Source organism: Mauremys mutica, chromosome 4 (genome assembly GCF_020497125.1).
Source record: "Mauremys mutica isolate MM-2020 ecotype Southern chromosome 4, ASM2049712v1, whole genome shotgun sequence".
In the NCBI taxonomy this organism is placed as follows: Eukaryota; Metazoa; Chordata; order Testudines; family Geoemydidae; genus Mauremys; species Mauremys mutica.
The window spans coordinates 91,771,302-91,799,247 of NC_059075.1; the positions used below are offsets into that span (position 1 = coordinate 91,771,302).

The 27,946-nt window shown below is 43.1% G+C and overlaps 1 protein-coding gene and 1 long non-coding RNA gene across 3 annotated transcripts in view; one reads left to right on the forward strand and one right to left on the reverse strand.

The window, feature by feature from the left end:
• RCN1 (reticulocalbin 1) lies at positions 1-27,679 on the forward strand. Of its 2 annotated transcripts, none has more exons than XM_045016051.1 (7): positions 1-194; positions 888-1,123; positions 11,618-11,811; positions 15,432-15,610; positions 16,345-16,405; positions 22,443-22,642; positions 23,609-27,679. In XM_045016051.1, the coding sequence occupies exons 2-7, from the start codon at positions 897-899 to the stop codon at positions 23,714-23,716; spliced, it is 969 nt and encodes a 322-aa protein (XP_044871986.1). In that variant the 5' UTR covers positions 1-194; positions 888-896; the 3' UTR covers positions 23,717-27,679. The 2 variants fall into 2 exon arrangements, with proteins under 2 accessions (XP_044871986.1, XP_044871985.1); XM_045016050.1 differs by lacking the exon at positions 1-194 and adding an exon at positions 221-592.
• Positions 21,007-27,946, reverse strand: part of LOC123369949 — a 57,139-nt gene continuing 50,199 nt past the window's right edge. The window contains exon 4 of the long non-coding RNA XR_006579214.1: positions 21,007-22,115. This is a non-coding gene — a long non-coding RNA (uncharacterized LOC123369949). The remainder of the gene's footprint in view (positions 22,116-27,946) is intronic.

Genomic DNA, 27,946 nt, shown 5'->3' on the forward strand with positions numbered 1-27,946 from the left:
CGCCCTGCAGATTGGCGAGATTTGCGGGGTGACCACGCGCTGTTGCGGTCCGAGCTGCGAGGCAGCAGGGAAGGTTCCCGTTGGTCTCCCTGGGGCTCTGCAATTAGCTCTCAGCTTCGTCAGCTTGCGGGGTCACACAACAATCCCGTTCGCTTTCGGGTGTCACTGTGGGGCTGCAAACTTTAGAGTGTTGGGTGAGTGAGAACAAGTTTAAAAAACCGCCCCCGTGTGTTAAACTTCCTCTGTTTTGTGCAGAGCAACTGAGCTGTGCCTAGTCTGGAGCCGGGAACTCCCCAGCGGAAACCTTACACCCTGCAGCTCAAATCCAGCGCTCTTTGCAGCCTCGCTGAGGAAACCCGAGCCGCCCTGCAAACGTGGCGATCCAGCCCCCTCCCGCAGGCACACAGCTTCCCCTGCCCAATAGCAAGCGCGGTAACATCGGGGGACAGAGCAACCTTGCCTTGCAACCTCTCACGTGACTGGTTGGGGAGGAAGGCTGAGGGGCTTGTGATCACAAGCCCGCAGTGGGTCATTTGCAACTTGCAGCTGCGTTCCCAGGGCTGCCTGGGCGATAGACTCTCAGCAACAGCTGGTATGTGGCAAGGGGTGCCGCTGGCTGTCTGTCCGTCCGTCCAGATGTGGGGAGCGTGAGTGTGTGTGTGCCTGGGAGCTGAAAGGTACCAGGCTCAGCTGCTGCATGTAGGGACCGGTGCTAGAGGTCCCACGCGTGCGGGTGCTTTTGGAGGTGATGCTGCACGTTGGATGACTTGATCCATGTGTCATAAGTTGACATTTCTTCTCCCCTGATTCCTTATTTGTAACAAACTCATGTAGCACTTTTCTCTCCCTTTCTTTCCCCCGGGCTGTGGCGGATCCCGCCTTGCTAGGATCAGAGAATGGGCTTCCAGGCTGCTTGCTGTTTCGTGCTGCTGCTTTGCACAGGAGGGTCACTCAGCAAACCCACTCTCAGGAAGGAGAGGGTCGTTCATCCAGACCCTCCGCTCAGCGACCAGCTGCACGAAGATAACCAAAGCTTCCAGTATGACCATGAGGCTTTTCTGGGCAAGGAGGAAGCCAAGACTTTCGATCAGCTCACCCCAGAAGAAAGCAAAGAGAAGCTAGGGTAAGATGGGCTCCTAGGAGTGGAAGGGAACGGCCTCTCCAAGGAGATGCATTACAGGGACCCTGCCGCAGTAGTTTAATGCATAACTTTTTTTTAAACAAGTGGAAGTGAAATGAGCGTATCGAAATAATAATAGGGCGTTGCACTAGCAAGAACCTGAAAGTGCTTCTGTAATTGTAGGCTGGCTGAGCGCGAGCCCTTGAAACGACACGAGCTTTTACTGGAGAGGGAAATGCCCTTGATTTCTGTGGCTTTACACCTATGTTGCAACAGCCCCTAGTGTGAGGGAATATAGGCTTTCCCAGCCTCGGAGCCTCACTTACTGCAGCAGGGGGAGAGAGGACAGAGGAGGCGTGTCTCCCGCCCCATCAAACGCTGATAACGTGGCAGAGGGGAGGTCCCCTTGCATCACTGCATAGTAGGGAAAGGATTATTTCTGCAGAAAAAGAGCCGGGAAGAAGCGTCAGAGACAAAAGTTTCAATATTACTTTCGCTTTGTGTTTTTGTAACGGAAACTTTGCACCCGAGCTAAGGCCAGGCGTGAAGGGTTGTGTGGCAGTGGTCAGGAGTGAGAATTAACTCAAGTGCCACAGGCATTATGCAGCGCTGGGGAGGTTTACTGACTCCCAGCTGAGTGACAGGGCTTTCTCGAGCCGATCTCCAGTGGCGCTAGTCACTTCAGAGCATTGCCCGTCCACTCACAGGGGACTTGTGGGAAAAGTTACCTGGCAAAATTGAACTTTATAGGGTGACATTTGTTTGACCTCTGCCTCTCCTCCCACAGCCCAAACTGATTTTACAAACAAATGCTGAAAACTCAAGGCTTAGTTTCACTCCTTCTGTTTAAATTATCTTTTTTCTCTTTCTCTCATCCAACTTCTCTGGCCTTGCACTGAAGCTCTTCTTCCTCCATTTGAGGCTAGCTATATGCAGCACCGTACTGAGACCATAGCATTCAAGCGTTCCTTCTCCCATCACCTGAGTGCACTGCTTGCAACTCCCTCTGCACCAGCTCAGCCTTGTCCAGTCCATTTAAAATGCAGCTGTTAAAGTCACTCTGCTGGCCTATTGCTCTTACCCTGTCAGTCCTCACTTTGCAACTCTCTAGCATCGCACATCTAAGCTTCCTGTCCTCACTTTTGCTACCCTTTACAACTTGCCTGTTCATGACTTACAATTAAGGCTAAGATTTAGTCATGAGTTATTTTTAGTAAAAGTCATGGACAGGTCACAGGCAGTAAACAAAAATTCATGGCCCATGACCTGTCCATGACTTGCACTATATATGCCTGACTAAGTCTTGGGTGCTCGGGGGTGGGGAGGCGCTGCTGGTGCTCTGGGGCAGAGGGTGGCCTGGGGGTGCTGCTGGTGCTCGGGGCGGGGGGGGGAGGAGGAGGAGGCGGCGGCGGCGGCGGCGGCTGCGGTGTGCAGCCTGGGACCTCTGCTGGTGCTCGGGGGGTGGCAGCACACAGCCTGGGGCAGCCACTGGTGCATGGAGGGGGGAGCACACAGCCCGAGACCACTGCTGGTGCTTGTGGGGGTGGGGGAGGGACGCCAAGACTGCCCCAGCAGCGGCCAGGGCGGCTGGCCTGGGAGCCGCCTGAGCTGCTCGGGTGACCCTGGGGTCAGTCGCTCCGGCTGCTGCAAAAGTCATGGAGATCCCAGAAAGTCATGGAATCCATGACTTCCGTGACAGACTCACAGCCTTACTTATAATGTTGTCCTCTCCCCTTGCTAACTATGGTAGCTTTGTCCACCTCTCCCACGGTGTGCCTGTTCTTTCTTCCACGTTGCCACTTATTCTTGGGACATCCTCCCTGATCTAGTCCATCACCTTCTCATCCTTCTGATCTCTCCTTAAGACCCACTTCTGTTGTGACATCTATAGGACGGGTAGGTTTAATGGCAGTTGAAGAGAGCTGGTTTTATTGATTTCGTAAAGGAAAAATATTTTCATATTCTTTGTAAGCCTCAAGTTGTGCCCTGAGCTATCTTGTAGAACCATATGACAGCATTACTATTAGCCTCAGCCTGCCTCTCCCTTCCCTGGCATTGTTTGTTATCCTTACTCATTGCATCTTATTTCAGCTGTGAGTGTAAGCTCTTTGGAGTAAGGACTGTCTCATGTAGTACTAAGCACAGTGGGTCTGTGATCCTATTGAGTGATACTGAAATACAAGTAATAATAGTAATAGGTGCTGTAACAAAAATATTTAAAACATAATTAGCATAAACGGGTAACTTGTCCAAATTATTGAAAGGTCTGGAATTAGCAAACTCAGCACTCCCAACGTAAAAAAGCAAACCGTCTCTCTGATTCACATACAATATACAAACATCTTAGGCCTTCTTAGTTTAAACTGGAATCACTTTTTGACCTGAGCTACACTTGAAAGTTATACCAGTATAATTATTGGTATTAAGTTATATATTGGTGCCTTACACCAGTATATTTATTCACCTTCCATATGGGAATAGAAGTACAGATATAACAGGTACAGCTTTCTTGTGCAGACAAGCTTTACTATTTCCATGGAAGGAAGCAGGAGCTCCATGTAATTGTATATAAATAGTATGCAGTAAATTTTATTTAATATTCTAAATCAGCACAAAGTGAAATTTAATTTTCAGTTATTTCAGTTTTCACCCCATGAATCATGTAGAGGAGATACAGACAGACACATGGATAAACACACTAAACCAACCCTACAATAAATAGCATACTAAACAGGATACACAGAACTCTTCAGACTCTCTCACAGAAATACTGCCAATGCATTGTGGTGAAGATTGAGGGGATAATTTATCACTGGTCATGGTGGATTCTCCATCACTGGCAATTTCAAAATCAAGTTTGGAGGTTTTTCTAGAAGATCTGCACTAGGCATTTCTCAGGGGGAGTTTATGGTCTGTGTTATACAGGAGATCAGACTAGATCAGTAGTTCCCAAACTTTAACAACCTGTGAAGCCCTTTCAACAAAATGTCAAGTCTCACGAACCCCCTCCTAAAAATGAGTATTTCCTGGTATTTTCTCCTTTACCTGAGTATAAATTATGAAAGCAGTGATCTTGGAATTATAAAATTTGTTTTTATGACATGCTTATTACACACTATTATTAATTATTTATCATTACAGTATTTTTATTACATTATGAAAATGGCAACATTCTTCCAAGATCTCACTTTTGTAGCTTGTATCACGTTGAATAAGCCTGTTATAAAACAAGTCTCCTATGTTTCATCAAGGAATATCAGATGTGAAACAGCATGAAGATATTTAAGAAGCCAACTCAAGTAGTTTCTCCTACACAAGCATTCAGGGCTTGAGCAGTCCAGGCAAGCAACGCACATTACAACAAAGCTTAAACTTGTTCATAATAATTTTAAAAGCAACACTAGCTGCCTATTTAATTTAAAAAACAGCAAAAAATATCCACCTCTCTTTCCATTTCTTATAAGGAGTCTTGAAGTTTAAATCTCAGTGTAATATATATGCTTGCTTAGCTCTTGGAAGTCCAGGGGCTCCAGGCTGCTGGCCCTTTGCTGCCGGGGTCCCTAGGGACAGCTCTGTCCACCATTAGGGAATTTTTCCCTGAGAACCCCCTGTACCATTTTACAAACCCCCAGGTGTTCACAAACCCCAGTTTGGGAACCACTGGACTAGATGATCACAAAGGTCCCTCCTGGCCTTGGAATCTATGAATCCAGAGTTGTGGTTCCCCGGATGAAGAAGGCCCTTTCTAGATTACACTCGATGAAGTTCAGCATCTCCAAATGATACTGGGATGCAGGGCAGCAGGCACTCTTTCAGTTATTCTGGTCCTATACAGGATTCCATTCCTAACACTGTGTCATATTCACTTATGACTAATAAAAAGCTAGCAGAGCACTAAACTCAGGACCTGAACTCTCCTCTCTGGCACACATGGTTCATATTTTGTCCTTTTTAAACTGAGCTTTAGTTAGGATATTACACCTCTCCCTTTGATTGTCCCCTTGGACACAGATCTGAGGAACAAGGAAGTGTACTGGAGTGTTGCTCAATGACTAAATATCACCTAAGGTAGGACAGCTTCCAACATGCTTCTCCTGTCTACTGTCCATACTGCCTGGGTTTTGAAAGCTCAATCCAGAACTGAGTGCGGCCTCGAAAGAGGAAGTTCCACAGTTTAAACATCCATGAATTAGATATGGAAATACAGGAATACTTAATACAGATATGTTTGAACCATCTTTTCCTTTCTCCACCTCCTCCTCCCTAGTTATGTACTTTTTGGGTTCTTTAAAATGGACGGTGTTGCAATGCCTTTTCAAATCTCTACTATTCTCACTTTCAGAATCAGACACACCCATTGCTCTTTGATTTCCCTAGTGTTGTTGATCGTTAACCATTACTTTAATTTGATCCTGCAGCTGCCTTTCTTTGACAGCATCCAATAGTCTGTACAATATTTAAAGAAAAAAATCAGCCTTGGTATCTCAAATTTCAGACTGCTCTGGGGCAGGATGGTTTGTGACTTCCTGTCCAAGCAGAATTTGAGTACTCTCTGATAAGGAAAACATCTACTGCATTTTTGCTATCAAAACAAATCTCTCCCCAACTCATCTGCCGACAGACTAACTGCTGCTTGCCCCCAGTTCACTTTGGGTAGCTGGAGGTTTGGTAGATGGACTCCTGGCCCCCTTTTGTGGGGTTCAAACTCTTTCCCCATGATGGGAGAATTCACAGGAAATTCTCCTATGCGTTTGCATCACTCTGTATGAGAGTAATATGCATAAAGGAGAAATGGACTGTAAGCTAATCTCTAGGGCTCCAACTTCAGCTATAATTACAGAGGCATAGTTCTGCTTTTTGATTGATGGGTTGTGTGAAGTACAATGCCTTCTGATTCAGTACAATATAATCTTTAATGTAACTAATGTGTGTCACATAATTAAGGGAACATTTGGCCTGATATGGCATTTCTGAGAAATGGGTTTATTCTATGTTTCTTAAAAGAATCCTGAAGTGGTTTTGCTTATACTCCTGGGGGAATTCTGTGTCACTGTGTATGCGCAGAATTCACGTTCCCTGCAGATTTCTTTGCTTCCCCACAGAAAATGACTTCTGGTGGGGAAGCAAAGGGAAGCCCACAAGAGCAGTCATGTGCCGCTCTCTGGCAGCACAGGCTGGTTGGTTCGGGCAGCCGGTAGAGACGTAAATCACCACTGGGATGGGGGGCGGGAGGGCTGGGCAGTCGTGCGTGTGAAAGGGAGAGAGATACTTTGTCCCTCTTGCTTGTTATTTCAGCGTGCTTGGCATGGAGAGGCAGGGCATTGGGGTGTTTCTGAGGAGGTAGGCATGGGGCAGAGCAGAATGTAGCAGCCTGCCTGCTTAGTGAATTGCTCTCATTGTCTTTATGAATTATAAAAATGAAGTATAAAACAGGTGTGAAAGTTTTAAGGCTTCTTTATGTTGCCAGAGTGGCATAAAGGACAGGATGGCCTTATAAATGCTTATGGTGCTTTAGTGATTAGAACTGGTCTAAATTTTTGGACTGAAAAAAAATTCCAATCAAAATGTGCTCCATGAGCTGTTTGGTACTTGCCTTTCTGGAGATGGTCAGTAGCCAATATAAATTGTGATTTTGATTCCCCAGCCCTCACTTGCTCTTCAGTTGCCTATTATGTAACACTGAGCACATGGCTGCATATGTTTGTTGACTAACAACTAGAAATAAAGGGTCAAACCTAGCTACATTACTATTAGACAAAGGGGGCTTGCGGATTTCCTCCAGTGCTCCCCATTCCCATGCTTCATCCATTGTATTGTAGTTTAAATAATTTACCAACATAATTGAAACTTACATGATAATATTACATTATTTTGACAAATAAAATGTGTAGAATTTTGCAGAATTTTAAAATATTGTGCGCAGAATTTTTCATTTTTGGGCACAGAATTCCTCCAGGATTACGCTTACCAGCATTTTGAACAGTCTCAAAGTGGAAAACACATCACAGGACACAAACTGTGCAAATAAAGCTTCTAACTCGATTGGGCATTTTTAGGCCTTTTGCTGCTTTTCACACTTTTGATTAAAATAACTTTTACAACAGAAGAGGAACTTTAAATATTAAAAAGAAGCTTATTAAATCAGGACAGAAAGTACCCTATGCTTTTTAATGCTATGATCCCCAGGAGCTTTAGTCACAAATGGTATCACTTTTCAGCAAGCTGTTGGCTTTAAGGAGGAGGACAGATTTAATTAAAAACATTATTTTTAAAGCCATTGTCTGGGAAATACTTTTAATTAAGCATAAGAATATTCATGACCCAACTCTAAACAAACTGAGTGCAGCTTCTTTAATAAGTAATTCTCACACAAATGAGATGGGTATAAACATAACAAAGTCCGTTGTATACGACTGATTTATAATGGAAACACTTAGGCCTGGTCTACACTTAAAAGTTAGATTGACACAGCTCTGGCACTCAGAGGTGTGAAAAATTCGCAACACCGAGTGCCATAGTTAAGCCAACCTAACCTCTGGTGTAGACAGCATGATCTTGATGGAAGAATTCTTCCATTGACCTAGCTAGTGCCTTGGGGAGGGGGATTAACTACAGTGACAGAAAAACTCCTTCTGTCACTGTAGGATGTGTCTACAATACTGGCACTACAGCAGCATATCTGCTGCACTGCAGCTATGCTGCTGTAGTGACTGTATTGTAGACATGGCCTAAGAAAGCCATGTTCTGCTGTTGCTGCCACGCAAAAGAGAGTTGACTAATATACTCTAAACTTAGGCTCATCTACTAGCGAAGAGAAATCTTCCTGACAAAAAACCCAAACAAACAGACACAAAAGCTGTAGAGTCATGTAGGCCTTCCAGGCCAGCCCAGTGTTAAAGCTGCTGTGCAGTCTGATCCTAGTGTAATAAGACATTCAGGTCTGTTTATTGGTAGCAAGATGCTTATTGAGCTTCTGGCACCATATATGGGCCCAATGTGGCAAATCTTGCTGCTGTGCATCAGACCCAGTCCAGAAGCCAGCAGTGACACCCAACCCAGCAACTAGGCATAAGCAGAAAAGGCTGAAGTTCAGAATCCCTCCCCTTCCAGCTCACATTGTAGCTGTGAGTTGTCTGGCCCATCCTTGTTTCATCTCCAAACAGAGGTGAAAGTAAGCTGGTATGCCCCGGTACGGAGTACTGGCAAGAGCCGGTGCGCCGTACCGGAACGGATCAGCTTCCCTTGGCAGCAATTTAAAGGGCCTGGGGCTCCCAGCAGTGGCTAGAGCCCTGGGCCCTTTAAATTTTCGCCAGAGCCCTGCTGCCAGAGCCCTGGGGAAGCAGGGGGCTCGGGTGGCGATTTAAAGGGCCTGGGGCGCCTGCTGCAGCTACCGCCCCGGGCTCTTTAAATCATCCCCGGAGGCCTGGGGTAGTGGCGGCGGGGTTCCGGTGCCTATTTAAAGGGTCTGGGGCTGCAGCAGCCAGTACCGCCCCGGGCCTTAAAATAGCCGCGGGAGCCCTGCCACCGCCTCCCCAGGGCTCCGGGGACGATTTAAAGGGTCTGGGGCTTCGGTAGCCTCTGCAGCTGGTAGCCTCTGCCCCGGGCCTCTGCAGCTGGTAGCTCCGGGGGTGATTTAAAGGGCCCAGGTCTTCCAGCTGCTGCTACCACAGCCCCAGCCCCGGGCCCTTTAAATCCTGATTTAAAGTGCTGGGTATTTAAAGGCCCCGCCTCTTCTGGTAGAGGCCCTTCCCCCTCCTAAGGACTCCAGAGTACCGGTAAGTCCTTTAAGTTACTTTCACCCATCTCCAAATATCCCCGCTACCATATGTAGTGCAAGGTTCTGCACCTGTAGGTTCTGTGCACCCTCTGTGTCCTCTTCTGGATTTGCCCTCCCTTTGTGCAACAGAATTGAACTGATTTCACTGCTAGAGAGCTGGGGGCGGGATGTTCCCTAAGTGCTTGTATTGAACATAGTCCCACTGAAGTTGCTGGGAGTATATGAGGTTTGGTGCAGCAGGCCCTTTAGCCTTGGGAGAAAGGTTTTTAGTTTTGTGGGCTTGTGGGGACAGCTTAATGAGTATTGTGTATAGTTTTGGTTTTGTAGCCTGGTGGCTGTGTAACCTTCTCTGAATTTTCACTTTGTTAAAGAATTAGCCACTTTAAATGGGGACACTACGACTTTTGTGATTGAAGAATGAATTTTAGCTGCATTGCAAAGCAGTCAGAAGGCTATTGCTCTCTTGCCACATCATCCTTAAAAAGACCTAAGACTTTGTTTCTTACTCACCCTCATTTTAGTGGGAAGCAGCCATAAGTCATATAGATCATGGCAGAGATGCAATTAAGCTAGAAAAATAGAAGACTGCACTTGAGGGAAAAATAAACAGTGCTGACTACAAGCAGCACAGATCTTGGCTCTGACCAGTTCTGGAGATACTGAGGAAGTGTTAAAAATAACAATAGGGTAAAATATTTCCTAGGCCTCTGGCAGAAACATTTCAATTACTTTTAGCATTTAACAATAGACCGAAATGTCAGCCAACTCACTTAGGTTAAATTCATTGTGGGACAACTCCATTGATGAATATGTCCCATTGTGGTGTCAGACTTTCAGGGGAGATTCACTGAGGGGTACATACAAAAAGAAAAAGTCTGGCCAATCAGGTAGCATGTTCTTTTTTTATTTCTCAGGTGAAATTTAGCAGCACTTCTTTTCCGCCCCCTTCAGAAAAGTCTTGGTTATGAATGCAGAAGGCAGACTCTGCATGTGTCTGTACCCTGTGTCTGTAATGAGATCTGTAAAGATGTAATGTGCTACAAATCCAATGACGATAGCAGATCAAACGCATCATTGCTGAAAATTAAGTAAAACCTGTACTTGGTATTGAACTAAAGCAGCTCAGAAAAGAACACTGCTTTCGATGGAGAGCAATTTGCTGCCCTAGGTGGAAGGAGCAGTTACGGGGGAAGACTCACCCATCCTTTTCTCCATAAAAGATCCTACAGAATCATCTAGTCTTCATTGAACAAAATGTCAGCCAACTCACTTAGGTTGAACTCATTGTGGGTCAATGAAGACTAGATAATTCTGTTGGGTCTTTTATATTGCTTGGTGGTGGCTGAATTAAATAAAGCCAATCTGGCTGCACCTGGCAGCTGAGACTTCAGTGACTACGAATTAACCTAATTTCAAGAGTAGGTGAAGACACCACGGTAAGTCGATCTAATTACATCGACTTCAGCTACGTTATTCATGTAGCTGAAGTTGTGTAACTTAGATCGATTTCCTCCTCCTCCCCCAGTGTAGACCAGGCCTTTGTTATAGAGCATCTCTCTGCAGCTTTGGCTGGTACAGTAACTCCTCACTTAAAGTCGTCCCGCTTAACGTTGTTACGTTGCTGATGAATTATAGGGAGCATACTCATTTAAAGCTGTGCAATGCTCCACTCTTACGTTGTTTGGCTGCCTGCTTTCTCCACAGCTGGCAGCCTCCCTATGGCCCCCTCCCCCCAGTGCCTCTGCGGCTCAGCGCCTTCCCCCTCCTCCTCCTGCCCGTGGCAATCAGCTGGCTTGTGGTGTTTTGAGGCAGAAGGGAGGGGGAAGGAGCGAGGACTCGGCGCGCAGGCTCCTGTCTCCTGCCGGCAGCAATCAGCTGGCTTGCAGTATTCGGGAGGGAGGGGGAGGTGCGCCGAGTCCTTGGTCCTCCCGCCGCCCTCCTGCCCGGGGCAATCAGCTGGCTTGCCACGTTCGGGAGGCGGGGAGGGAAGGGGAGCCTGCGGGCCGAGTCCTCGCTCCTTCCCCCTCCCTCCTGCTTCCAAACTGCCCCGCAAGCCAGCTGATTGCCCTGGGCAGGAGGGAGGTGGGAGGAGCGAGGACTTGGCGCACTTCCACTCCCTCTCCTGCCAGCAGCAATCAGCTGGCTTGTGGCATTTTGGAGGCAGGAGGGAGGGGAGAGGAGCGAGGACTTGGCATGCAGGCTCCCCCTCCTTCCTGAATGCGGCAAGCCAGCTGCTTGCCCTGGACAGAAGGTAAGGGGGAGGAGCGAGGACTCGGCGCGCCTCCCCCCTCCCTCCCCTACGTGGCAATCAGCTGGCTTGGTGTTTAGAAGGGAGGGGAGGGAGACAGGAGGAGCCAGGACGCAGTGAGTGAAGGAAAGGGGGAGGGAGGTGGGTCAAGGGTGGGGGTTTGGGGGAAGGAGTGGAGTGGGCGGGCTGAAGGTTGAATCCCACGCCTCTGGTGCTTGCAGAGTAGGGGAAGCTGCCCTGGAACCTAACCCCCTCTATTTACATTAATTCTTATGGGGAAATTGAATTCGCTTAACATCATTTCACTTAAAATTGCATTTTTCAGGAACATAACTACAATGTTAAGTGAAGAGTTACTCTTTGTGGAGAGAGGGCAGGCACAGTCAGGGTCTCATGTAGATTAGCAAAGCTGGACAGGCATGTGCATTTTATTTCTTTTTACCAGCTCTTAAAAATGTCTCTCTCTTTGCAGGAAAATTGTTGATAGAATAGATAACAACAAAGACGGCTACGTCACAACAGAGGAACTGAAAAACTGGATTAAGCGAGTGCAGAAACGCTACATCTATGAAAATGTGGCTAAAGTCTGGAGAGATTATGATGTAAACAAAGATAACAAAATATCCTGGGAAGAATACAAACAAGCCACGTATGGTTATTATCTAGGTAAGATTAGTCAAAAGGCAACATTTTAGGCTGGAATTTTCAAAGAACCATTAGGGAGACTGAAATTTTATGTCTATCAAAATCACTGGACACAGGCACCTAACTCTCTTAGGAGATTCTAGTCTTATATGAAATTGTAAAATTAACATAGTTCAAAGATCAAAAGTTCCTCAGTTGTGCATTTGAAAAATATAGCCAATCTGTACCATGGTCACCTCTATGCATAGGGATTTCAGGAGGGGAAGAATAAGTGAATAAAATTTCAAAGCTAAGTTAAAAGCCTCTGCTCCTATTAGTAAACTAAGGGAACTGTGTTGTTGTTTTTAAACCATTCTTTCAAAAGAAATATGTTGAGACTAGTAAGTATTTGCTGCATTGTTTCTCTGTTTTGGTTTGGATGCTAAACATTTATGTAAGGTCTAAATAGAATGTAATTATTCTGTCAGAACATGCCACAGATTATGATCAATTATAAATGAAAACCCCCTAAAAAGCAACATTTATTTGAAAATATATTTGAAAGATGTGATTCTTTTCTTTTGTCCCCATGGAAGATTTAACCTGATGTGCTTGATATGGCAACAGTTGAGTTTTAGTGTGTTTCATGTACAGAAATTGGATGGCATAAGGGGTCAGAGTGTCTCGATCCAGTTCTTATTGGGCAAGTGTCCACCATTGAAACCAGCACTTCTGTTTGCAATTTCAACAGCAAGGCTTTGGATTAAGGGCCTGATCCAAAGCCCATTGAAGCCAGGCCCTGAATGAATTACAGTTCTCTTCTCCCTCCAAGATGGATGTGGACCCTCCATCATGTGGCTGATACGTATTTGGGTGGGGTGAGGAAACTTGTGCTGCTACTATTGATACTCCAGTTCTCACCAGGGCCATAAGCCCAAGCTCTTTCATAAGCACTGAATTCACTCTGAAAAAAGTGAACCCCCTCTGCATTTAATTGTTTTAAAATGAAAACTGCATATGTATGTTTTAAAAATGGTTACACAAGAAATAAAGTTAATCACTGATGACACAAGGTTAAATAAGCTACAACTGGAATATTCTACTGCACATTTTATTAAAAAAAGTACAGCTTTCAGATGTGATCAAAGGAGACCATCTGAAGGTTCTTTAATTAGGGCAAGTTGTAATCAGAGAGAGACCCAAAGCACTTGAAGGAAGGTATTGATTGAAGTATATGTCAACATACTGACTTTCATTCTGGAGGAAAAGGCCTCCTACAAACTCAAAGGCCACCTCACACTGCTCTACATGACTGGATGAAATTCATGTCTGTGCAGAGGGTCAGCACAATTCTTATGCACCACTTTGATCCCATTTTGAGGGTGTAAGTGAGACTCAGGATGTGCCCAGTTTTGTGCTGACTTTCTACACACACATTTCACCGTGTGCGAGAGCCAGGCTTTGGAGAGCGGCAGATATATCTTGATCTTGTTTTAATGCAAAATTAAAATTCACAAAACCATTTCCCAAAGTAGTTATTTAAAAATCAGATGAGTCTATAAAGGCCTTCATTTTGAAATTGTAAAAGCAGCAAAGAATCCTGTGGCACCTTATAGACTAACAGACGTTTTGGAGCATGAGCTTTCATGGGTGAATACCCACTTCGTCGGATGCAAGTAGTGGAAATTTCCCGGGGCAGGTATATATATGCAAGCAAGAAGCAAGCTAGAGATAACGAGGTTAGATCAATCAGGGAGGGTGAGGCCCTGTTCTAGCAGTTGAGGTGTGAAAACCAAGGGAGGAGAAACTGGTTCTGTAGTTGGCAAGCCATTCACAGTCTTTGTTTAATCCTGAGCTGATGGTGTCAAATTTGAAGATGAACTGAAGCTCAGCAGTTTCTCTTTGAAGTCTGGTCCTGAAGTTTTTTTGCTGCTAGAACAGGGACTCACCCTCCCTGATTGATCTAACCTCGTTATCTCTAGCTTGCTTCTTGCTTGCATATATATACCTGCCCCGGGAAATTTCCACTACTTGCATCCGACGAAGTGGGTATTCACCCATGAAAGCTCATGCTCCAAAACGTCTGTTAGTCTATAAGGTGCCACAGGATTCTTTGCTGCTTTTACAGATCCAGACTAACACGGCTACCTCTCTGATATTTTGAAATTGGTTTTTCAAGATCTTTAATTAGTTTAGTGATGCTGTTTTTCTAGAATTCTCATTCGTTTCATACCACTGAGTTTAAATCTCATTGTTTTAAACAAAAATATTTTTTAGGTTCCACCTAGGAGAGAGGTAGCTGCTAGATAAACATTAGCGAGTCTGCCAGTTTCTGAAACCAGAACTCCCTATTCTCTTCAGTTTTGTTGTTTCTGGATGGCAGGGGTACCCCATAGCTCTCAGCTACCACGGGAGGTGGGGATACCATACAGCTCCCAGCCATTGCGTACTGAAGTCACGGATTCTGTGACCTCCGTGACCAAATCGTAGCCTTATTCATGATGTAGGAATTGGAGATGGTAAGGATTTTTTGCAGGCCAATCAGCAGTTTCCTCTAGCTAAGCATTTTATACTGCATTCATCACTGTGATGCTGGCTGGCTGAGATTTGCAATATAAAATCTTTATGATTTCTTTTTAGAGATATTAGATAATGCTTTTCTTTTAAAAAAAACCAAACCAAACCAAAAAAGAAAAGTGAGCTTTTCTAAACTGCTCACGCGTCGTTAATTACCTTAAGAAGATCAGTGGAATCCTTACACAATCAGACTTGGGCAAAAAATCTTTGTGCAGGAACACAAGGACACGGTTAATTTTGTGCTTATCACAGTCCTGAAGCTGCTTGGCCCAGACATAAAGGATTTCTCCCAGTCATAAGCATAGAGTAAACAGAAATCAATTCCCATCATTGAAAAATATTATCAAATCAAAACGTGCTTGCAATAACCTGCACTGGTGACTCTTATGTGACACAGACTTAAGAGATAAAGACCGAGTGATAAAAGCTTCTGGGTCAACAGATCCACCCAGAATGACTTCCGTGGGATTTGAATTGGGACCCTAAACGCCGTAAAGGCGCACTTTCAGCTGGAAGGGGCAAAGGTGGCAGCACCATCCCCTGCTAAACAGAGGAATCTACTTCTCTAAATCCTGTATATTCTATGCAACAAGATCATGTCCAAAACCAGGAAAAAAACCAGAACAAACATCTCCCTCCTACAAGCTGGGATACAGACTCTTAACTACCTCATCAGCCCTATACAGCAAGAGTCTAAAGCTCTGTACAAAACTCAGCAGATACGTAGATAAACTGGATCTAAACCACAGTGGTTGTTCGAGGACCTTAATTTCTTAGTTTATGGTAAATTCCACTTGCCCACCTGTAGACCACAATTACTACTAAACTGAGCCAGTCATTCGTAAGCACAAGTCCTGTGATCACAAACACACTTTAATGGCTGGCCATGAATTTAAGATTTCACAAGGGAAATCCTGACACTTTAGCAACCATCCTGACAATGAACTATTGTAATTTTAGAATCTACAGGATCTAAGTATTTCAGCAGCTTTTTCTATACACTATCATTGCAGTATTGTATGGTGACAATGCAGCAATATTTTCAGAGATACGCACTTCTGAGATTCTGTCTAATTAATTTCTAGAAAATCCAGAAGAATTTCAAGATGTGACTGATCAACACAGTTTTAAAAAAATGCTGCCCAGGGATGAAAGGCGATTCAAAACTGCAGACCTGGATGGAGACTCAACTGCCACTCGTGAGGAGTTCACTGCCTTTCTTCATCCGGAGGAGTTTGAGCATATGAAAGACATTGTCGTCTTAGTAAGTAGAGTAAAACCAGTTGAATTCCTTTGCTTTTATTCCTCTGAGCCTTGATGCACTTCCCTAAACTTTCAGTTCAGGATTTTAGAAACAGGCTTGCACATAAGTAGTAGCCAGCTCGGGGACAGAAAGGAAAGTGCTTCATGGAATTCACTTCTTTTAGGGCTCGTCTACACACACACTTGCAGTGAAATTAATAAGTAAGAGTCCTATTTCAGTTTAACTAGAGTTTTTTTTTTAAAAAGGGGGGGAATAAAAGTATCCATGGCACCAACTTTCACCGGAATAGCAGGAGTTGTGAACAGAATCTGATTTAGATGTGTTGATGCAAGTTTGTATATAGACAAGCCCTTACTTAAAACTTGGAGTTGGTGTCTGGATACAAGAGTGATAGGTGCCACCTAGATAGTTCAACAGCAAAGTGGCCAAATCCATTCATATGCATGGAATTTCTTCACTCTGACAGGAGATCTGGGCGTTCCTTTGAATACAAAACTCACATTGGAGTTGGTCAGTGTCAAGATTTCTGTGCACCAGGAATACAAGAGCAGGCCATCTCCCAAATGTGAAATCTTCCAAAAGGGCAGTGAGGAAAGCCAAACATGGTACAATAACTCAGGATTTCCCTTAGGATTTCAGTTTTGATAATTTTGAGAAGTGGTACCTACTAATAAAGAGAGTTATTGGAATTTTTGGTAATTTCTTGATCATTTTGACAAAAAAATGTTTTCCAGGAAACACTGGAGGACATAGACAAAAATGAGGATGGTTTTGTGGATCAAGATGAGTACATTGGTAAGTGCTGGAATGGGGTTGACTCGCCTTAATATTTAGCACAAGTACTTTAGAAATCTCCACTCCACCAGTCCATCTCATCTCAAATCTAAGTCAACACTTGTATCACACCTCCATGCCTGTACTCAGTCATTTTAAACAAAGAAAACCAAAAAGTTTGTCAATTTTAGGCATGTAGTGACACCTATAGCAAAGTCTGCCTAATGCTTTCCATTTATAAGACTCTGTTTTTAGTTTCTTACAACTTTGGCAAACTTAAAAGGTGAGGGCTGATTTTTTTCCCCCCATGCCCGTTTTCTGCCTAAAAGTCTCCACCCCCCCCCCCCCCCCGGGAAGTCAGGTAAAATGGTTGTCATTTCCAAGAAAAAGGTTAGAGGAAAATGTTGTTTCTCCCATGTTTAAAAAAAAAAATTACCTGTTTCCTTGTGAAGCTCTAGTCCTTTCATGTTTTGGAGTGAAGACTTAAAATTTGGTGAGGGAGGGGTGGAAAGCGTCACCCTCTCATCAGGGATGTGCCTTTTGCAGCGCCTGTGAAAATATGGCTAAATTGCAAGTTTCTGAAAAAAAATCACAGTTCCCATATGCTTGGTCTTGTTAGCATTTGGCAACTAAATTCTCTGAAGATTCCATCTGCGCTGACCATGATTCATCTTCACGCAGTTCCGTTCAGGTGCGATCCCCATAGTGAGTGATCATGCTCCAACCTTCTGCTGCAGGAGCTGGGGATATGTTGCTCCTCCTAAGAGCCAGGGCTCCCTGCTGTGATGTCAATGCTTCCCCTGATGGAACCCAGGCAGCATGGAGGAGCCTGGCTTGAGTGCAGAGAGACCGCGAAGGGGAGGAGGCAGAGTGCATAGGCAAGGGAGGGGTTGACATTTGGGAGGGAAGTGGATTGGAGCAGGAGCAGAGGTGGGATAAGAACAAAATGCTCAGTGAGACAGGAATGGAAAAATGTGTGTGGTGGAGAGAGCAGGAGCTGGAGGTGGGGAGGATACAAGCAGATTGGGGATTGTTGGAGGTAGGAGGTCCTGGCAAGAGTTGGGTAAGGGGCAGAAGCAGAGGAAGGAGACGGGGGGGGAACAGGAGTAGGAGCTGGGGAAGGCCAGGAGTGAGGGTTGGGGACTGTCAGCAGGGAAACAGGGGCAGAAGCTGGGGAGGGGGTAGGGGCAGAAGAGTCTATAACCATTAGAAAACACTCCCTTACAGAACCCAGAATCGAACCCTTTATGTCTGAGTCTCATCCTTCCTTTGCTGTCGAGAAAATAGCTGTGAAACCCACTGACAAAATGGGCCTCTCCATCCTTTCTAGTGGCCAGTCCATATAAGATAACAGCCTTCTACTGCTACCAATCAGGGCTGTCGATTAATCTCAGTTAACTCACGCAATTAACTCAAAAAGATTAATCACGATTAATCGTAGTTTTAATTGTACTGTAAAGCAATAGAATACCAATTGAAATGTATTAAATATTTGTGGATGTTTTTCTACTTTTTCAAATACCGTATTGTTCCGAGTATAGGCCGCTCCTGATTATAAGCCGCACCCTTAAAGTTTGGTGCTATTTTAAAAAAATTAAATTTTTAACTTTTTTTAACTTAAAGAAAATCTCAGCCGCTGCCGGGACTCAGAGGGCTCTGGGCTGTCTGCCGCGGCGGGGAGCCCAGAGCCCTTTAAATCCCAGCCACGGCGGGGAATCAGAGCGCTCTGGGCTGCCCGCCGCAGCGGGGAGCCCAGAGCCCTTTAAATCTCAGCCGCGGCCGGGACTCAGAGCGGAGCGCTCTGGGCGGCCCGCCGCGGCGGGGAGCCCAGAGCCCTTTCAATCCCAGCCGCGGCGGGGAATCAGAGGGCTCCGGGCTGCCCGCCGCGGCGGGGAGCCCAGAGCCCTTTCAATCCCAGCCGCGGCGGGGAATCAGAGGGCTCTGGGCTGTCTGCCGCAGCAGGGAGCCCAGAGCCCTTTCAATCCCAGCCGCGGCTGGGATTGAAAGTATTTGTATTGGGTTTTTTTTGGCAAGATCCCGCTTATAGGCCGCACCCCTAGTTTAAAGACTTAAATTAGGGGGAAAAAGTGCGGCCTATACTCAGGACAATACGGTATATTGATTTCAGTTACAACACAGACTACAAAGTGTATAGTGCTCACTTTACCATTTTTACAGTGCAAATATTTGTAATAAAATATAAACAAAATAAATAGTATTTTTCAATTCACCTCATACAAGTACTGTAGTGCGATCTCTTTATCCTGAAAATGCAACTTACAAATGTAGATTTGTTACATAACTGCACTCCAAAAGCAAAACAGTGTAAAACTTTAGCGCCTATAAGTCCACTCAGTCCTACTTCTTGTTCAGCCAATCACTAAGACAAAAACATTTATTTACATTTACGGGAGATAATATTGCCCACATCTTATTTACAATGTCACCAGAAAGTGAGAACAGGTGTTCTCATGGCACTTTTGTAGCCGGTATTGTAAGGTATTTACATGCCAGATATGCTAACGATTCATATGCGTCTTCATGCTTCAGCCACCATTCCAGAGGACGTGCTTCCATGCTGATGACGCTTGTTAAAAAAAAAAAATTAAATTTTTGACTGAATTCCTTGGAGGAGAATAGTATGTCTCCTGCTCTGTTTTACCCACATTCTGCCATATATTTCATGTTAGAGCAGTCTCGGACGATGACCCAGTCAGCACATGTTGTTTCTTTTACGAGCACTTTCACTGCAAATTTGACAAAATGCAAAGAAGGTACCAATGTGAGGTTTCTAAAGATAGCTACATCACTTGATCCAAGGTTTAAGAATCTGAAGTGCCTTCCAAAATCTGAGAGGGACGAGGTGTGGAGCATGCTTTCAAAGTCTTATAAGAGCAACACTCTAATGTGGAAATTACAGAACCTGAACCACCAAAAAAAGAAACTGAACCTTCTGCTGGTGGTATCTGACTCAGATGATGAAAGTGAACATGCATCGGCCCGCACTGCTTCGGATCATTATCTAGCAGAACCCATCATCACCCTGGACACGTCCTCTCAAATAGTGGTCGAAGCATGAAGGGACATACAAATCTTTAGCGCATCTGGCACATAAATATCTTGTGACGCCGGCTACAACAGTGCCATCATACGAACACCTGTTGTCACTTTCAGGTGACATTGTAAACAAGAAGCAGGCAGCATTATCTCCTGCAAATGTAAACAAACTTGTTTGTCTGAGCGATTGACTGAACAAGAAGTAGGAGAGAGTGGACTTGTAGGCTCTGAAGTTTTACATTGTTTTATTTTTGAATGCAGTTATTTTTTTGTACATAATTCTACATTTGTAAGTTCAACTTCCACGATAGAGATTGCACTACAGTACTTGTATGAGGTGAATTGAAAAATACTATTTCTTTTGTTTTTTACAGTGCAAATATTTGTAATAAAAATAGGTATTCTATTATTTTTAACAGCGCGATTAATCAAAAAAAAATTTAATGGTGCGATTAATCACGATTAATTTTTTTAATCGCCTAACAGCACTACTATCAATTCTGTTAGCTCAAGTGGAGGACAGTGGTGTAGCTCCAAAGATCCCAGTGCTGCTGCTGATGCATATGTGGGGTTTAGGATGACACCACAGGATGGAATTTTTGGTTTTTCAGTTTTGACTTTTTTTAAACTTAAGAACTGGCATTAAAAATAAACCATTACCAGGACATTAAGTTTGCAAAGGCAAGCACTCAGAAGTTGTGAAATACCTGTATTAAAGCTTAGTCGTGCACCACTCTAGTGGCACAAAGGGAGCAGAATGGGAAATGTAAACTGCAGGTCTATTCCTGCAAGTTATTTTGGTCAAAATTCAGGCACACGGGGTTTTTGTTTGCTCTCTTGCTCTCAGAGCCAGGAAGGCACAGTGGCAGCATAAGACAGGGGCTCAGCAGTACAGGATGTGTGTGTTACACTTGTGAAAGGTCATGCTGACACTGAAGCTACTGTCTCACTCTGTCCCTTTGTGATTGATTTTTTTTTTTAATCAGGAAATTCGCACCATAAAAGCATTGGACCAAACTCAGATAAAATCTTTTTGTTTTTAATGCTACTGTAAAGATCACTTCATCACATACAATCAGGAACAATATCCACACCTTAATTAATCATAGGAGGTTCTATTTCTTGAAATTATATTTAGCCTTAAGATGTGAATGCTTTTGTATGGCAGAAATAACAGAGCAGCATAATTTCCCCGGTAATTTAAGTTTATTCAGTGACACTACCTACATATAATTACAAGGTAGTTGTCAACATTCGTTACCATGTGAATGCTGGTTCCTCTTGTCTTCTATAGATAGGAGCATAGAATGTTCTTGTCACGACCACCTCACATTGGCAAAGATGATAAAATCAAATTGACGGGACGTGTCAGTTGCTTCAGATAAACAATGTAACTCTTGTTTGCCTGCACTTATTGAAAAATAAAATAAAGAGTAACATTGCGTGGTTCTTGAAGTTTTCTTCAACAGTTGGGAAAATTTGTGCCTAAATTATCTCATGTGCTTTGATTAGACTAAATAGAGCAGCAATTTTTTTTGCTTTAAACAATGGCTACAGTACGTCATACCCACATTTTGGCTTTGTGTAGATTAAAAAAAATAAATCCCGCACAGACATTGCACAGCTTGTTTTTCCCCCCCCATCAAGGGCCCAATCTAAAGTCAATTGAAGGCACTAGCCCTTCTCCATTGACTTCAATAGACTTTGGATCAGGTCCCAAGAAAGTTTAGAAACTAAAAATTCCCAATCATGTTACAACACCTAGATAGAATGGGCCACATTCTCACTAAAATGGGCATACACCGTTCTATTAGTCATGGGAACTACACCCACTTACGGCAGTGGAGAATCCAGCCTAGTACAGTACATGCATGTGGTTTTTATTGCTAATTTTGGACCAAATCTTCAAGAGGGTTGCATCTGCACCTCCCATGGATGGAGCTGGCCTCAAGCTTAGCCTGACCTAGAACCATGTGAATAATCTTGACAACCAAAACCATATTGGGCTGCGAGCAGAGGCCAAAAAATAGGTTTCAGTTTTAAACAGGACAGTAGAGGTTGGGGGTGGGAAAGAACGAGCCTCGCTGAGAGGGGGAGTTGATTGGTGTGCGAGTCCTGACGGGAGGACCAGGGCAATGAGCAACAGAACTGATCATCCACTGTCTATCACAAGTTGTTTCCCTAGCCCAGGTCGCCGATGAGTGGGCTGTATCATGTCCATAAGGTGTAGTTTCCGCACAGTAGGTATCTCTCTGATGTATATCAACTCATGCTGCATCACAACTCTTCTGATCTTTTCCTAGTATAGCGCAGCCCCTTACCTTCCAGCGGAGTTTGCTGCAGTTTGTTCAGTAGTCCAGGGTTAAAAAAGGAACATATCTACTCAGCTGTATTTCTCTCGCACAGAGACTTCCATAAAAGCAGGACAAAAGCCATCCAGTTCGATTTAGCAGATTTTTGTTTCCTTAAGTTTTCCTGTGCCTTTTATTCCCTCGTCCACTCTCTGGTTGGATTCTGATGTTAGCGACAAAGACACTTGCTGGCAGGGACAAGATGCAGTGCAGCTGTGGGTCCTCTCCTCTTTCCCTCGTACATCTGAGCTCATCTTGAAAGAGCATGAGTGCAGATTAAGAGAGGATCCCGAAAGAGCGGTACATCACCACATGCTTGTAACCTGGGTAAAAAAAATCACTGGGTGAAGACATTCGGGGCCAATTTGCTTTTCAGTTACAGCTGGGACTGCCCATTAACTTAAGTGGCATTGCTCTGGCATCCTAAAAGGGTGATCTTAGAACGGCTAAAACTAACAATAGTGAAGCCATTTGAGCAAAGCAAGGTGCATATCCATGTGCCCATTCCTTTTCCACCTATGCCCTGCCCCACACAACATACAGTACCTCTGTGCAAGCTATTACTGTGATATTTCTGCTACTAGCCTGTCTTCATTTTGTGCCTAATTTGCAAGCTAAATAGGACTTTGAAACCTTTGTTTCCCCTCTAGCTGATATGTTTTCACATGAGGAAGGTGGACCTGAACCTGACTGGGTAATTACTGAACGTGAGCAGTTTTCAGATTTTCGAGATATAAACAAGGATGGGAAGTTGGATAAAGAGGAGATTCGTCACTGGATTCTCCCACAAGACTATGATCACGCACAAGCTGAAGCCAGGCACTTAGTCTATGAATCGGACGTAGACAAGGTACTCATTGCTCTGGTATATTTCATAAATGTTAGATTAAGAGTTTAACTGGCTCCCTTTAGTGTCAGCCAGCAAGAGATGATTCTTAGTGACTTTTCTTATTAGTACAGTCTGAGTAGAGCTTCAGATGATAAAAATGGTTTTACTAGTGCCTTACTGCAACAAAATAAATTTGAGTTGATAAAAGTAAGAAACCACAAGGAATAGCTGATAAAATAACTATGAACTCAGGTAGGCCCATTGGCTGTCCTAGTGTTAGAGAGCTTCCCAACCTATGTCCCTACACCCAAAAATTGAAACAGAGATTTTTCTCTTTTCAAAGGGGGCATGGACATTTATGTATTAAACTGAACTAAGAGATAAATAGGAGAGATAAAAATAGAAGACTATAAGAAATAAGACAGATTTGCAGCTTAAGGTCTGGCCCATCCCTTCTGCCTCCACTATGATGGGGACTAATAATTCAGCAGCACCTGGATAGGAGCCATTGCTCAGCAGGATTTTTCCCCTCTCTCCAACCCTGCTGATGCTCCACTGCTGGAGTTTGGAAGATCAAGACATCCTTATACAGAGCTGACTTTAGAAGGATTTTACTTCAGTTGTTAAATGTAGGTGATCATCATCACCAACACCAAACAGACAAAATATTTTCCATATTAATAATAAAAAAAGAAAAGTTAAAAACATAGGTGAGGTTGCACAAGTAGACGAGCGCCACACTCCTACTGCTGAAAGTTCTGTGTAGGAATCAGTTAATTATGAAATACTATGAGTGAAATGCAGACCTTAGTGAAATCAATGGGATTATGCCATTGACTTCCACTAGGGGCCAGCATTTCACCCACTGTCTGCAGCCTCTTTGGAGAATTTTCTCCTACTGGGCATCTCGGAAACCTGTACTGATGTTTCTTTTACCTGGTATTTAAAATGTTCTAATAGAGACTTAATTTTTTTTCCCCCTCCCAGGATCAAAAGTTAACCAAAGAGGAGATTCTAGAGAACTGGAACATGTTTGTTGGCAGCCAAGCTACCAATTATGGGGAAGATCTCACAAAAAATCATGATGAACTATGATATTTTTTACAATTCAGTGTGCCACAGACTGTTCAGTTTCTAACCACATTAATGAGGTCACTGTGGTTTTTTTCCAGCTGAATAACTTGCACCAATATGTTTTTAACATAGCAGCTTATTACCTCAGAAACGGGGTAGAAATAGCCTCTTACTCTGCACCATTAAATGCAAGAGCTAGTCATTATGATTTTATTTAAAAAAGACCCCTCACTGTTCTGAATAGATTGCAGTATCACTTTGGGAATGAATGTCTAAGACTTAGATCTTAGGCACATTAGAAGTTTTTCATATTTTCTTTAAATGCTGTTGTTTTTCCTGTAGGGAAATGCAGTTTTGATCAGGAAGAAACTTATTGAATGTTTCAACAGATTCCAAGTTTAGTGTTTCGTTTTTTTAAAAAAATAGTAACTAAGAATTTAGAACCATATTCTCCCTTTCCCATGTAAAGGAGAGATCTTACCTGATAAGAACCATCACCTTTTTTCCTCCATGCTGTAGTCTTTCCTCCTGGTTGGGTCCAGAGGTGCTGAATGAATAAGACCTCTTGGAATACAGGCATGTGCACTAGCCCTATGGATCTTAACCATTTGAGAGCAACACCTACAACTACTCACTGCCCCAGTTCCCTTTCACTAATCAGAAGTAGCACATCTGTCACACTGGCTGTCACTCCAAGGGTGTTCTTTGATGAGCACAATAGAGTCCATGTTGACAATTACTACTACTAACAGCAGAGGTAATATGGGATGGTTGGTGGGCTGTTGGTTATGCTGTTTCCTGAGCAGAATTATGGCACATGGCCCTGTTTTCCAACTCATCCCACACTTTGTATGAGCGACACACTCTACTTTTACTATGTAGGGCCTTTGCTGACTCATTCATGTCACGTGGAAAAGAAATGAGACATCTACCCTCTGGACCCTTCTTGAGATTATGGGCCTTCTGTTCTCTTCTGTGCTGCATCAGGGATGCATGTGGTTTAAAGTGCTGGTTTGTATATATACACACATATCACCAAATTGTACCATAGGTGAATGGTTTTCCTTCAGAACAGTAAACCTTCCATATGGCTGCATTTTTTACTGTATAATATGAGCTGTTCTTTTTTTATATACATGTGTGTGGGTTTTTTAGCCCCTGTACTGAGTTGACATGCACAATAAAACCATGACGTTCTTTTTGATACTATGAACATGCAGAAATGTTAACAGAGGAGTCATATGGGAGGGGGAAGTAAAGACAGGAACCAACAGCAAGCTTTTAAACAGTAGCTCCCAAAACTGTGGTCTCCAGACCATAGGTAGACCACGAAGCACTTGCTGGTGGCCTACAGAGAGCTGGCTGGGCACGTGCCATGGTTCCTTCTTATTTCCAGCTGATAAATCACACCAAAGAAAGCTAAAAATATGTTATGTTCCATGTAAAGAATGGCTGTAGTTACCAGTAGGCTCTAATTGGATCACCCCTGGCAGGGGAATTTATCCACACATGCGTGAATGGCAGGGGAGGCATCCACAAGACATTCCCTCTAGGATGTGTGCTCCATGTTTTGAAAAAAGCTTGAGAACCCCCATTTTAAACACTGAGCAGGGTCATTCTGCTGGTGACTCCACACTTGGGGATATTATTTTTGGATGCAAATTAATTTCAAGGCCAGCTAAAAAATTAAAAAATGATAATCTAGGCCAGAGGGAAAAAATCCTTAAAAATATATTTCTACTTTGAAAAGTGACTAATAGTGACTGTGTAAAAATGGCACCATTTTATTCAATGGTGCATAGGCCTTGTTCTAATCCTCTGCATGAGGTTGAATTTCCCCCCCGTGCATATTCTGAATTATATCTACAGAGTTAAAACAACAAAGAAAAGTTGTGCTCCTTTTTACTCCAGTTGGCAATGCAGAGTCAATGCAGCTATGGGAGAATGAGCTGGAGTCTGTTCTGATTTATGCATTATCAGTCAACAGAATTGTCAATTAAGTTCAAAATGTAGGCTCAAATTCTTTCTTCAGTTATAACCATGTGACTCCAAGGTATACAAGGCATGCATGGGTATCACTGGGAGTGTAACCTGCCTTGCCTAGTCATACACTGGTAATAATACAGAGAGCCAGAAAGAACACAGCTTTTATCTCTGACAGATCGTGTGTGTTTTTTCTGTTTGGTTAGGTTTTTTTGTTTTTTGTAAACTGAGCAGATTTGTTCTGGAAATTGCTGAAAAGGCAACCCTGGAACCACCTCTTCCATAAACAATGTCATTTTTACAGGGTCACTTTTCAGAGAACAAGTGCACTTTAGGTCATCCTCTGTTTCAATTCAAACTAGATTCCATCTAGTTTACGCTAGTATAGATAATTTTGATAACATGTTGTAGCTTCTTGGTTTCTGCCTTACTATGACATGTAAATATCTAAAATATCTGTTAAACCCCCTGCTTCTTACACTAAAATGCAGTAGGACAAAATGTGATAAGCCACAAGCAAACACTTTTGTCTCTGCTCTTCCAGTACCCATGAGTTCAAAGTGATGCTTCAATGCAATGTTATCTGTGAAACAATAAAACTGGGTCTTGGCACAGAAACAGAATTTCTCTGCAGTGTTTAGTTTATTATTTGACTTTGTAGCCACGTTACTGCATACTTCATTAGTCATAAACATCTCTGGGAGTGTTCATCTTGAATAGTGGTTTCATATTTAGATTTTGATTTTTTTAAAAAAACCTTGGAATGCTTCCCAAACACAGCTAGCACATGCCAATTCTACTGCATCTCCTAAAGGTTTCAGACAAAATGCTCTTTTTAAAAAAAACAAAAAAACTCAAATGGGGGCTTGGTGCTGATACATGAGGCATCAATGTCTCCATCCAAACATGACGCTGCTGAATATACCATATTCTGTTCATACAGTGCTGCATGCACGTTTTGACAAGGAAACAAAGTTTCTCCTATAATTTGGATATTTGAGAGCACTAAGATCAAACAGGACACAATTCTGCAGCCCAGCGTCTTCTGAATGTCTAATTATGCAGGTAATATCCAAATACAAAAGTAGGCTCCATTGACGTCAGTGAGATTACTCACATGAGTATGGCCTGTAAGCTTAGGCCTATGAAATTTTACCGAAAGATTTAAATCAAATAAATGAAAATGCTAAATAGATTTTAATATGTCCATTTGTGGAGAAAATTCATCACCTCTTTAAAACTAGATTAAAACAATTAGTTAATCAATATTAGTGAATAATCTTAACATGACCATGCACATTTACATTTTGCTTTACAAAATATTTAAAAGGTATTTAGAAAGGCAGCTTACGATTTCATTCTAAAGGCTTCTCTTCTTTCTGCAGTTCTTTCAAGTTTCACTTACCAAGGCTCAGTAATACAGAGTACATTTTGTGTACTAAATCTTTCTTTCAACCTCAATGCACTAAGAAAGAGTAACTCTAAAAGAGACTAGAGCTTCTGGGTTTAAATTTAACACTATTTAAGGAAAGCAAACCTTTGCTAGGGGATATAACTGTTAACATTGTGATTTTTCAAACCTAAGGTTTCTAATGGGGTTTGACTGTTCCAGAGATAACATATTTTTTCTAGGTAACATATTTCAAGTTCGATTATGAGCAAATGTTACAAAATTTTAGTGTAATGTGAAATACTGTAATGTCAGATAGCATTATTTATCTGCTTAATATGACTAAAAACATTAATTGCTGGGAGCCACAATTCATCCCAGCAACATGAAAATCCATTTTGTGCCTATCTTGTCAGTTATTGCAGATTTTCATAATGAATTGTGAAATGGTGAAATTCTTTTGGGAAATGTGTTTGTATATTTCCACTTGCAGGTTCTGTACGGTCACTTTTATTACACAGATCCTCCATTAACTAAATGTTTTCATTATGGCGGTGCCATGACACATCAAGGATGCATTTTTATCCTTTTAGATATCTGGAATAGTCTTTATTATTGTACATGCAGTTTTAATTATTAGAATTTATGAAATGAACTAAGTGGCTAATGTTCATTGACTTATATTTCCATTTAATGATTCAATCAGGTTAAATCTGTCACCTCTTCCAGTCAAGGTACTATATGTAACTCCCTGAGGAAAGGTAAAATACTGCACATACTGATCTAATTACTTTCCACAATGCTATTAAAATGGTTGCCTAATGCTTTACTATTTGCAATACAGAAGCTAACCTTGCTCCCACTAAAGTCAATGGCAA